This window comes from Oryx dammah, unplaced genomic scaffold (genome assembly GCF_014754425.2).
Source record: "Oryx dammah isolate SB20612 unplaced genomic scaffold, SCBI_Odam_1.1 HiC_scaffold_14, whole genome shotgun sequence".
NCBI lineage: Eukaryota > Metazoa > Chordata > Mammalia > Artiodactyla > Bovidae > Oryx > Oryx dammah.
In genome coordinates this window covers 39,642,952-39,656,136 of record NW_024070198.1, presented here as the reverse complement: position 1 = coordinate 39,656,136, position 13,185 = coordinate 39,642,952, and the positions used below count along the sequence as shown (strand labels likewise).

The following is a 13,185-nucleotide window of genomic DNA, read 5'->3' as shown; positions in this document are numbered from 1 at the left end:
AGATTCTTCTGATGTTCCTAGAAAAAAATTTAATTAAGTCTGAATTAGAATAACACAGCAACTCTCATTCTCTGACTAATCTAATTCTGATCACAAATTCCATACACTGAAGGTCTAGCTTGCTGATTTAAATTTCTAATCATCAGAATACTTGCAAAATAGTATCTGTCCTAGGAGCTGAAAAGATATGAACTAGATGTGCATCTCATTTTAAGATGTAATGATGGGTGTATCTTATGTATATAGCATTAACCATATATATTACAAATACCTCAATCCATTTTCCACAAGAAACTAGTACTCACAGGTTAAATGTGAGGGATCAAAAGGATCAAAAGAAAAAGAAAGAATGTTATCAGCATAGCTCTTCTTCCAGAGTTTGGTGCCAGTATCTGCATTCCAGAGCACAATGTAATTTGGCGGATGGATAGCAAGCAATAAATCCCGGGAAGCATCTTGATTCCATAACCACTGAACATCTGCAAAGACCAGATAAATAAAGACAAAATTCAGAAATCACCCACTTTAAAACACTTGGTTAATGTATCCTTTATATCTAGTTGTGTATGTGTTTTCATAACCCTTAAAATCTTAACTTCCCCCCTCATCTTCAATGTTGCACCTAAGTTTATGTGTCAAGATTGACAGGGAAAACTAACTTTACATAAAAATGAGCTGCCTGAACATTAGAATCTAGAGGTCAACATTTCCAAGTAATCTGAAATATTACCTCAAAGAAAATACAAGGCAATTTACACTATTCATTAGTTAAAACTTTATGTCAAAGACTTGTCCTAGCCATGATCAATGTCAGATTCTCCTAATGTTTTTGTGGAGTTACTTAATAGGACTTTACAGAATTGCATGTTTTTTCACAACAATAAAGAAGATAAAGATCTAGTTCAATAGGTACAGTAAGTAATCAATAAATATTTTTTTAACAGTCATTTAAAAGATTCACCCAGTCAAGAGAGCCACTCAGTCAAAGCCAGGAATACTGTATTGATTAGGTCAGTAACATAAGCAAGCAAACAAAGATCTATTGATATATGAAAATGATAATAACATTTTATCTCTATTAGCAGAAAGTAAGCATTGCAGGCTAATTCAAAGGAGCAGTTCAGGGGAGTTTACTTATAGCTTAGATCTACAAGACCATTTATAAGGAGCTTAATTTTTCTCATCATGCTCAACTGAAATTAATGCATTTTACCAAAGCACAAATCAATTGAGATCTGAGGAAATAAGCCCAGGAGTGTATTGATAGGGAAAAGAAAGCTAGATTCAGATCCACAGAACTGGCCACACACAATCAAGAGTTAACTGAGAAGTGATGAAAGTAAATGAAAGGGACAAAAACCAACCGCTCTAACAGTAAGTGTATTAACACAGACGCTCAGTGGAGCGCAGACTTTCCTCACCCTGAATAGGCTTGGCATGCTCTTGGATCTCACACTGCGCTACTCCTGCTGCTACATCCCAAACGATGATCTTTCCATTGACATCAGCAGAAGCTAAGCGCAAGGAATATGGCGAGCCAATGTTATGATGATAATTTTCCCTGGCCCATTTAACCTAGTATCAAGAAGAAACCAAATCAAGTAAATATTTACACTGGATGTAAATCATACATAATTTTTATAAAACACTGACCAGAACTCAAGCTACATTCTACACTTATATTACAAAAATAGGAAATTAGCTTCCTCAAAAGTCAGACATTTTTATTATGATTTTTTTAAAGTCGCAACTAAAATAGTTTGGAAAACATCACAACTTTCTTGCCTTTAAAATATCAGAAATGAGACACAGCCTTAATAATCTAGAGAATTCAGGTAAAAATTCCAGAATACCATCTCTTAAAATGGTATGATCACTGGTATATCATCTAATCACAGTAAAGACCATAAAATCTAATTCTGACATAACACATAAAATCCTAAATTGTTAAGAATAATCTTCTCTTGCACTCTGTTCTTCTAATTAAAAGGAGACAACTTTGAGCTACCAAAATCTTGCAAAAGGAAAACACAAAAGCAAACAAAAAATCTGGGTATCCCTCTCATAAAATCAGAAAAAAATTGTAGCAGTTTTTTCTCTAAAAAAAAAAATAAATTTATGCATCATACTTTTATAATAACATTAACAGTTTTTAAAACAAAAAATACAAGAATCCCAGCACAAATCAGGTTAACTTCTGAGCACTGACAAAATAAGGAATGAAACAGAGTCCTTCCTCTGAGCCAAGGTCTTCCCTGGCCACAGCCTCCCTTTTTTCGCTCCTACTTGATTACTTTGGATCATTTCCCACATAATACTCTGTAATTATTTTATTTACTTTGTTTTGACCTATCACCAGTCCTGCTCCATACGGCAGGATCACGGGGGCCTTGCTCACATTTCTATTCCCAGACCTTAACACAGTGCCTGCAGCTGACATTCAAGTATGTGTTTAGTTAACAAACTTAACACCACAGACTCTTCAAACATACACCTATATTTGAATATATAGGCATATACCTATGTACACAGACACACACACGTATGTACACATAAAAGTAAACACACTCAGAGAAAATGCTAAGGTAGGGAAGCATGCTAATCAATTCTAATAGCATTCATGAAAAAGATGGCAAAAAGTGTTCCGAACTTCAGTGTTAACGAGACACATCTTTTCCTCAGGCAAGAGTTTTTTTAAAATGAAAATGTGTGTCTGCACATATGCATGTATATATGTTTGAACGTGTATATATGTATATGTTTACTTTATACATGTGTGAAGGTATGTATACGCTCCCTCCTCGTTATTTACAGAATCTGTATGTGTGAATTTGCCTACTTGCTAAAACGTATTTGTAATTCTATTTGTAAAATCAGTATTTGCAGTACTTTTATAGTCATTAATGGACACATGCAGAGCAGTGAAAAATCTGAGTCACTCAACATACCAGAGCATCCCAGCTGCGGCTGAACAAGGTGCTCTTGTGTCAGTTCTCATAATGTAAACAAATGTCTTTTCTGAGGCCTACTTACTACTGTGTTTTTGCATTTCTGGGCTTCCAGTTGTGACTTCACTGTTTAAAACGGTCCTCGGCACAGTGCTCAAGTGCTATCTAGTGCTCCTAAGCACAAGAAGCTGTGCCATGCATTATAGAAAAAACACATGAAATAAGCTTTGTCCAGGCATGAGTTATGAGTTGGCCGTGAGGTCAATGATAATAAATCAACAGTATATAATAAACAAGATGTCTTTTAACAGAAACACATATAAAACAAGGTTATATATCAATCAGTTGATGAAAATATTGCAACTAGAGGCTCACTAGGAACCAATTGCATTATTTCCCCTAGGAGCAATCAGTGTTTCAGTATTTGCTAATTCAGTGTTTCCAACAACTTTACAGAATAAAACTACCACAGGTAAGAATTATTGTAGGGTGGGTGGGTGTGTGTGTGTGTGTGTGTGTGTGTGTGTGTGTGTGTGGGTGTGGGTGTGTGTGTGTCAAACTGCTGAAAATCAAGATAAGGAGATGAGAAAAGATACAATGCATACATATTATGCATAATTTTCCCAACAAAAATTACTCTGGGAGATAACGGAGTGATCTTTAAAGCACTACAAGGAAAAAAAAAAAAGTACTGGTGAAACAGTTTCTCAGACAAATAAAATCAGAAAGGATCAACTAATACCAGATACATGCCTCAAGGACTTGAAGGAAATTCTTTAGCCAAAAGGAATATGACACCAGAGTGAAACACAGATCAATACTAAACAATGAAAACTCCAGAAATGCAAAAAAGGCAGAAATGAGGGGAGAGATAATATTTCTTCCCAAAAAACAAAAAAATTAAAAAACAAAACCTATACCTAACATTAGACTTGATGGTGAAAGACTGAATGCTTTTTTCCTAGGCTCAGGATAAGACAAAGGCATTCTCCCTCAGTCCTAAGCACTGTAGTAGAGGTCCCAATCAACGCAAGAGGACAAGGAAAAGAAAGAAAAGATACCAGATTACTAGTGAAAAATCCAAGCTCTTATCTTCAGATAACATTATTGTCTAAGTAAGAAAAACAAAACAATAACACTCAAGTTACTAAATCTCATGAGTTTAGCAAGATCATACAATACATGTAGATATTTAAAAAAAATCCCCTGTATTTTTCCCTATTGCACATCACATACAAAAATTAACTCAAAATGGATCTGAAACCCAAATATAAGAGCTAAAATCATAATATCCTTAGACAAAAACAAAGGTATAAATCTTCTTGACACTGGGAAAAGCAATGGTTCTTGGTTACAGCCTACATCAAAATTTAAAACTTTTGTGCTTCAGAGGGCACTATCACAGAATGAGAGAAAATATTTGCCAAGCATATATCTGATAAGGGACTTGTATCTAGAACCATAAAGAATTCTTTCAACTCCAAAATTTTTAAAAATACAATTTTAAAATGGGCAAAGGAATAAGTAGACATTTTTCAAAGAATATCTACAAATGGCCACTAAGCACATGAAAAGATGCTACACACTATTAGCCATTAAGGAAACACAAACCAAAACCACAACGAGAACCACTTCATTCCCCCTGCTGCTGCTGTTGCTGCTGCTGCTGCTAAATCACTTCAGTCGTGTCTGACTCTGTGCGACTCCAGAGACGGCAGCCCACCAGGCTCCCCCGCCCCTGGGATTCTCCAGACAAGAACATTGGAGTGGGCTGCCATTTCCTTTTCCAATGCGTGAAAGTGAAGTCGCTCAGTCGCTCAGACTCTGCGACCCCATGGACTGCAGCCCACCAGGCTCCTCCGTCCATGGGATTTTCCAGGCAAGAGTACTGGAGTGGGGTGCCATTGCCTCCTCCACTTCATACCTCCTAGGAGGGCTATAATCAAAAGGACAAGTAACAACAGATGTTGAGTTTGAGGAGAAATTAGAGCCCTCATACACTGCTATGGGCATGTAAAATACTGAAGCCTCTTTGAGAAAAAACAGTCTGGCAGTTTCTCAAAAGTTAAATATAAAGTTACCATGTGAGTCAGCTATTCTACTTTGAGGCATATACTCAAGAGAAATGAAAACATAGGTTCACACAGACAAACTGTACACAAATGTTCATGGCAGCATTGTTCGTAATATCTAAAAAGTGAGATATGCCAAATATTCATCAATAAATAAATGTTGTATCAGTGGAATATTATTCAGTGATAAAAAGGAATAGAGTACTGACACAAGCTGTGTGACATGGATGAATCTTGAAAAACATTATGCTGGGCGAAAGACGCCAGGCACACACTGCACCATCTCACTCATCTCAAATGTCTAGAACAGACAAATCTACAGAACAGAAAGCAGATTAGTGGCTGCCCAGGGATGAAGGGAAAGGGGGTAGGTGGCAACTGCTAAGGCGTACAAGGTTTCTTTGGGGGGTTATGAAACTGATTGTGGTGACGGCTACACAACTCTGGATATAATGAAAGCCATGGAACTGTATGATGCTTTAAATGGGTGAATTTTATGGTATGAGTATCTCAGTAAAACAGTTCACAACCAATAAAAGACCTCAGATCTCCATCTCCAATAGTAATGTCTTTCCTAAAATTTCAAATCAGTATAATTCAATCGCCCCAGGTGTCTCAGACTTTGCACCTTAAACACTGACTTCACACAGTTATGTCATCAAAACAACACTACCATTCAGTTACTCATACAGAAACCCCGAGTCATTCTGATTCTCCCTTAAGACTGTTCACTGTAAAGTTCACCTCTAAAGTGAAAGTTGCTCAGTCACGTCCAACTCTGCGAACCTATAAACTATTGTCTGCCAGGGTTCTCTGTCCGTGGAATTCACCAGACCAGAATACTGGAATAGGTAGCTGTTCCCTTCTCCAGGGGATCTTCCCAATCCAGGGATGAACCCAGGTCTCCCATACTACAGGAGGATTCTTTACCTTCTGAGCCACCAGGGAAGCCCAAAAATACTGGAGTGGGTAGCCTATCCCTTCTCCAGTGGACCTTCCTGACCCAGGCATCAAACCAGGGGCTCCTGCATTGGAGTCATTCTGTCGATTAAGGTCGATTAAGACTGTTTTCTATAAATGCTATCAAGTTCACCTCTTAGAGAGCTCCTAAATCTGACTCCTTTATGTCTCTTTATTTTAGGCCCTAAGGATTTCCTGCCCAAATTACTACAACTGTCCTACACGATCCCATTGCATTGTCTTGCCTTTTTCCAACAGATCCTCCACTACTGCCAGAGTGAGTTTTTCTAAAATGCAAATATGATCAAATCAACCTCCTACTTAAAAATCCAAAGTCCATCTTAATCTTATAAACCTTTCAGGGTAAGTGACTTTCTCTGGCTGCCTTCTTTCATTACTCCTACTGATTACATGTATATTCCATCTTTTAGCCATCTTTTACACACACTGCTTCCTTTCGAGTCTATTCTCTTCTCCTGCAGTGCACTTCCTAATTTTTCACTCAGCCAGCTACTGTCTACTAGTCCCTAAAATGAACAGAATTCCGAGCCCTCCTCTGATCCCTACACCCAGGTGACCTGTAGTTCGTCTTCCCATAGCATATGAAAGACATCTCACTTACCACACTGTATTTGTGAGTTTTCTTCTCACTCTTCCTCACTAGACAATGAATTGCTTGAGGGCTTTCATCTCTATACTCTTAGCACATACTAAATGCTCAAAACTAATGAGTGAAATGAGTGGTGCAGTACAGGACAAAATCAGTGTTTTCCACTAGCATTAAAATGACCTAAAAACTGGCATTTAATAGTTCAATACTGGTGCGACATTAAGTATATATGGAGACACTGCAAATGCATGTGTGCTTAGTCTTCCAACTCTTTGTGACCCCATAGCCTGCGGCGGGCCAGGCTCCTCTGTCCACAGATTTCTTCAGGAAAGAATACTGGAGTGGGTTCCATTTCCTCTTCCAGGGCATCTTCCTGACCCAGGGATCAAACCTGAGACTCCTGCATTGGCAGGTGGGTTCTTTACCACTGAGCCATTCGGAAAACCCGATATGGAAATATTAGGCTACCCCAATTAAGAGTATCACATGTAAAACCTACTCAACATTTCTACCTATGACCTTAATGAGATTCCAGCGAGATTTAAAACTTTAGAACAGACAATTTATGATAGGGTGGAAGTAGGATCTGACTTACCTTGACAACATCCGCTTTATGCTTTTCTAAAACTTGAAGTGTTTGAGCAGTATTGGAATCAATCACTACCACAAGCGAATGACATCCATAAGCAATTAAACCTTGCCAGCCCCTAACAAAAAGTGTTAACATTTAAGTTAAGAGCAAAGCAAAACAACTTCTTTCTTGCCAAAAGGCATCCTAAAGAACAGATAAATCTAACCAACTGGCACCACCATTAATAAAATTATTATGTAAGCCCAAAGGTTAGCTCTTTAATTTTACCATTTAAATAGAAAAGGTCTAGCTAAGCTTTAAAACACAAAACTTGTTGAAATTCTTTTTTTTTTTTTTTTCGGATAAAAAAATTAAGTTCTGACAGATATGCCTGTAGAGGTGTAAAGACATATAAAGCGACTCCGGTCGTCTATTTGTCTTCGAGAGCTTATCCCTCGTCTTACTCAACTCTGAATCCCGAGCATCCACAGAGTGCGTGGGATCACACTCCATGCTCTGTGATAAGCACTGGTCCCTCCAACCAGATAAAAAGATGAACACTCAACAGGAAGTTTCTGTACTCTTGCCAACCTTCCCAGGAGCCACAGCTACAAGTAGTCTGCTTTATATTTCCCTGGTTATTAATTATCGGTGTCATTTTATAGTAAAAAGATAAAGGTGAAATGAAGAGCTGGCGAGAGCCCAGGGTCCTGGCACAGCGTCCAGCACATTGTTGAATGGACACAGGTTAAGAAACGGGGATTAGAGGAAACGAAGACAGAACTGGGGAAGAACGGAACTGACATGGAGGCGAGAAGCCCGGAGACTTGGAAGGAGAGGGTAAGAGTGGGGAATGGGGACGGTGAGGAAGGTGAGGGGAAAGAGCGAAGAGAAACAAGAGATGAGAGAACGAGGGCAAATATATCCACCCAGCGCAAGTTCCCACGTGGGTTTTTTTTTTTTTTTTACAGCTTTTATAGTAACAGCAGAAAGCCAGCATTTAAAAATGAAAATCTCTAAAGTGTGAAGGCAGCGTCCAGTCTTGAAGAGAACAAATTAAGCAGGGGGATGAAACCTCTTGTTCTTTCCCCCTTCCCCTCACAGCCTCCTGGCCGAGCCTGGCGGCCTCGGAGCCCGGCGCCCTCACCAGTCCACCGCCGCCTTGTTGTGGGCGTTGAGGGCCCCGGTGAGGGTGCGCGCCGACACCTTAAAATTCACGGTGTAGGGCAACATCGCCACGGCTAAACTGGGGCCTTAGAGCCTCCGCGCAACCAGGAAGCCGGCGGCTACTGGGCTTCCGTTCCAACAGAGTCCGGGTAGCTCCTTGGGCGCCGCACTTTGGTTCCGCTAAATCCGAGGTTCCACCGCTCCCTATTCCGTTGCCTTCAGGTTCCGTCACTCCTGTGTTCCGCCTGCTTCAGGGTTCCGCCACCTTGGGGTTCCGAGGCTCTGTATAGGATCTGGTTGTGCCTTGAAGGAAAAGGTGTTGCCCGGGGTCACATCTGTTTCTTAAGACTGGGACTGCGTAAGCCTGTGTGCCCTGATGAAAATGTAAACCTATGTGTCCTGATGAAAATGGTGAAAAGCAAGAGCTAAAAGTCCCGATTAGCCTTCTGCCTTCGATCAGTTAACTTAGGAAAACTACCAATGTCTAGTCAAGGCTATGGTTTTTCCGGTGGTCATGTACGGATGAGAGAGTTGGACTGTAAAGAAAGCTCAGCGCTGAAGAATTGATGCTTTTGAACTGTGGTGTTGGAGAAGGCTCTTGTGAGTCCCTTGGACTGCAAGGAGATCCAACCAGTTCATCCTAAAGGAAATCAGTCCTGAATGTTCCTTGGAAGGACTGATGTTGAAGCTGAAACTTCAATACTTTGGCCACCTGATGGGAAGAGCTGACTTATCTGATAAGACCCTGATGCTGGGAAAAGACTGAAGGCAGGAGGAAAAGGTGACGACAGAGGTTGAGATGGTTGGATGGTATCAAGGACACAATGGACATGAGTTTGAGTAAGCTCTGCAAATTGGTGATGGACAGGGAGGACTGGCGTGCTGCAGTCCATGGGGTCGCAAAGAGTCAGACACGATTGAACGCAAAGTATAGGACACGATTGAACGACTGAACTGAACTGAACCAATGCCAGGCACAGTTGTAGGTGTTGGGGATATAGTGAGGAAGAGGACACAAAGTCTCCGCCCTTATGGAGTTTATAGAATAAATGAGATTGTGGATTTAAGAATAGGTTTCCATGATCAGGAAAAAAAGAATAAGTGACTGTATAGGATTCACTGGATGAATGGAGAGAGTAAATGAGATGAATAGACAGAATTTGGAAATTTTTCAATGGCAACCGTGCACTGTATGTGATCCGTTAATGGTTCCTGTAATGAACTGCTATTACTAATACCAGATATCATTTGTTGGGAATTACCACATGCTAGGCAGTAAACTAAGGACTTTCCTTGTTAGCTAAGCCTTCCTTCTTTTGGTCCTAGGTGTCTTGAAAGGTTAGTATCAGTAATAGAAGGGCATTTATTGTGACTTTGGGCAGATCACTTGAGTTCATTAAGCCTCCTTTTCTTCTATTATATAGAGGGAGGGGTTAATTATCCTTAGATCATTAAAAGCATTACATTAGATAATATATTAAAGAACCTAACACAGCACTTAGATTCCTAAGTGCCTTATAATTTACTGACAGAGCTGGAATATAAATATAGGTCCTTTTTGGGAGAAGGGGGTGGGATAGCACAGGCCCTCTAAGCTGCGCTGGGCTTAGTCACTCAGTTTTGTCCAACGCTTTTCCACCCTGAGGACTGTATAGCCTGCTGGGCTCCTGGCTCCTCTGTCCATGGGGATTCTCCAGGCAAGAATACTGGAGGGGGTTGCCATGCCCCTCTCCAGGGGATCCAACCCAAGAATCGAACAGGAGTCTCCTGCATTGCAGGTGGATTCTTTACCAGCTAAGCTACCAAGGAAGCTTACCTACCCCCACCCCCAACTAAGCTCAGTCAGTTCAGTCACTCAGTTGTGTCCAACCCTTTGTGACCCCATGGACTGCAGCATGCCAGACTTCCCTGTCCATCACCAACTCCTGAAGCTTTCTCAAACTCATGTCCATGGAGTCCATGATGCCATTCAACCGTCTCATCATCTGTTGTCCTCTTCTCCTCACGCCTTCAATCTTCCCCAGCATCAGGGTCTTTTCCAATGAGTTTGCTGTTTCACATCAGGTGGCCAAAGTAGTGGAGTTTTAGTTTCAGCTTCAGTCCTTCCAATGAATATTCAGGACTGATTTCCTTTACGATAGACTGGTTTGATCTCCTTGAAGTCCCAGGGACCCTCAAGAGTCTTCTCTCTTAAGAGTCTTGGAGACCCATTCCTTGACACCACTCATGGGGTGCCCAAGTCCCTCTGCTGCTGCTGCTGCTGCTAAGTCGCTTCAGTCGTGTCCGACTCTGAGACCCCATAGACGGCAGCCCACCAGGCTCCCCCGTCCCTGGGATTCTCCAGGCAAGAACACTGGAGTGGGTTGCCATTTCCTTCTCCAATGCATGAAAGTGAAAAGTGAAAGTGAAGTTGCTCAGTCGTGTCCGACTCTTAGCGACCTCATGGACTGCAGCCCACCAGGCTCCTCCGTCCATGGGATTTTCCAGGCAAGAGTACTGAAGTGAGTTACCATTACCTTCTCCACCAAGTCCCTCTAAGCTACCTTAAATCTGAAGAAAGATCTTCCCTCTCTAAGGTGTATCCTGCAAGCGAAGAAGTAATGAGAATTTGGTTAAAAGTGGAGTTGGATTTGCTGAGTCACTCATGGGGATACCAAAACCACAGTGATTTGCTTTAAGACCAGGGCTTTAAGGGATCCCAACAGTGAACATATCAGACAGGGTTTGGGGGATTGCAGTTCTGGATCGACCATGATGACCTTGGCCCTGAGGGGGCTAACTCAGCTCTTTCTAAAAAGCCAGCCTGTCTGTACTCATAGCCAAAGACATAGGCTGTTTGAGCTGCCAGGCAAGCCCTAACTGGTGCTCCTCTGACCATCCTGCAGTCATATTATGCTTATGATGCAGTCTGGAGCTCAAGTCTGTAGCCTCAGGAGTTAGCTTTAAAAGACAGTGACTTGTGTATCTTTCAGAATAACGATGTCGCCTTCTTTTCCAGACTTGGGTCTCCTGAGCTTCCTTTCTCAGGCTGTGTCTTTACTCAAACCCTTCTCCTGACACTTGGTCACTTAGCCTCCCACTACCTCTAGCATCAATATGGGCCATGACGTTTACTACATTAGTTAGATTATTTTTCTTATAACACTGCTATTTTAAATTGGTCAATCCTGTCTTATTTTAAATGAAAGCATTTGAACTGCAAACTAATCCTGTTTCATCAGTGGTAGGTATTGCCAACTCCAAGTTCTAGATGAAGAAACTCAGCCTCAGAAAGGGGAAGTGACTTACCCAAGATCACTTCTGGCTAGTGAAAGAGGTGAACTTCCACCCACTCAGGGCTCAGTCCAGAATACAGAACTGCTCTCATGTGAGGTTTAGGTATGGTTATACATTGTCGCCGGGGATGAAATTGGGACCACATGTGCACACTTTGTGCAGTCAATGCATTTTAAAGGAAAGGAACCCAGTAACAGTAACAGTAACACCCAGGCACCCAGTAACACCCAGTAACCAGTAACAGGCACCCAGGCACAGTTGGCAGCTGAGTGGGGGACTCAATGAACAGGAGGGAGTACTAGACTGACATCCTAGACTTGGCTTCTATTTATCTTTCCTGGGTTTTTCCATAAATACCTTCCACCCACCCTTTACTTCCTTGTGGATGATTATCAGTCCGATTTATTGTCTGACTACTCTTGTTATTGATCTCTTTTTGTGTCTGCACATATTATGGGTAACTATTACAGTACAATGCACTTTATGACTTGCCGTTTATTAGACTAAAGGAGGTTTCTGAGAAAAGCAGTCATGGTGAAATGGATTTCTCCTGAGGAAGCCATGTGAAGAATGTGTTTTTCTTACATCCTGAGCACAAGGAGAGGCAGTCAGGTGTTGCTGGAAATGGCAAGAGCTTTGTGGTCAGACAGACAGACAGACAGACAGGTGGGAGTCCTGCTCTGGTCCAGCCACCTCCTAGCTCTGTGACTTTGGGCAAATTTAGGGTTTTAAATATTGTATGTAAGATTCTCCAATGTTATGGTTGTCCTGTGAGCCAGGTGTGTACCCATTCGGGCCTCTTCTCTCTTTCCAGCTGGTCCACATAACTGACCTGCAGGCAAAACTAATGCCTGTGGTCACTGGGGCTCTGTCAGTGTTTGTTTATCCAGTTATTGGCTGTTTTTAATGGAAGAATAAGCTAGAGGACATCCTTATTTGATTCATTCATCAGAATTTTATTAGTCCAAATAAATAATGTCTTAATACTGAGCTCATGGAATAGCATTTCATAAATTAGATTAGCTTTACAAACTTGTGGCTGGTGCACAAGCATGCTTTCTTGAGAAGAAGTAATTCTATTGATTACGTATTCTTAATGAGCTTGGATCTTGGTAGAAATAGACTGAGAGACACTCTAATAGGCTTAAGGGTTTCTAGTCTTTCACAGAATCTTCCAGTTGTTGCAATTAAAAACAAATTCCAATTTGACATTTCTAAGTGTCATATTTGTGTCATGTTTGTGTTCCTACTCAGGGTATATGGCTGGCTTGTAATTAAAAGTCTGCCCTAGAATAAGTCTTGAGTGTAGACAGACTAAATCCAGTGTCCTAGAAGCCAGCATAAGATAAAAAAGTGAACTTGTAAGCTCCCTGACATATCCTGAAAGTGTTTATCTAAGAGCATCTCATTTTACTCTCTTGAAATATTAAGAACATTTCTCTTTTAAAAAGAGAAAAATGTGTCTATAATCTTTACATGCTAATGTGAATTTTATATTTAGTTCAGTTCAGTCATTCAGGCGTGTCCAACTCTTTGTGACCCCATAGACTGCAGCACGCCAGGCCTCCCTGTCCATCACCA

At 41.0% G+C, this 13,185-nt stretch overlaps 1 protein-coding gene across 6 annotated transcripts in view; it reads right to left on the bottom strand.

Moving 5' to 3' along the window:
* The window catches only part of WDR11 (WD repeat domain 11), a 54,543-nt gene extending 46,068 nt beyond the window's left edge, over window positions 1-8,475 (bottom strand). For 4 of the 6 annotated variants that reach the window (XM_040254879.1, XM_040254880.1, XM_040254877.1 and 1 more), the window contains exons 1-4: window positions 8,309-8,475; window positions 7,186-7,297; window positions 1,422-1,575; window positions 306-479 (exon numbers count right to left, since the gene is read on the bottom strand). In XM_040254879.1, the coding sequence (XP_040110813.1) occupies window positions 306-479; window positions 1,422-1,575; window positions 7,186-7,297; window positions 8,309-8,394 (526 nt within the window). In that variant the 5' untranslated portion in view covers window positions 8,395-8,475. Of the gene's footprint in view, window positions 1-305; window positions 480-1,421; window positions 1,576-7,185; window positions 7,298-8,308 lie in introns of those variants that run through there. The other 2 variants (XM_040254881.1, XM_040254882.1) reach the window with 2 other exon arrangements.
* Window positions 8,476-13,185: the final 4,710 nt, after the last annotated feature.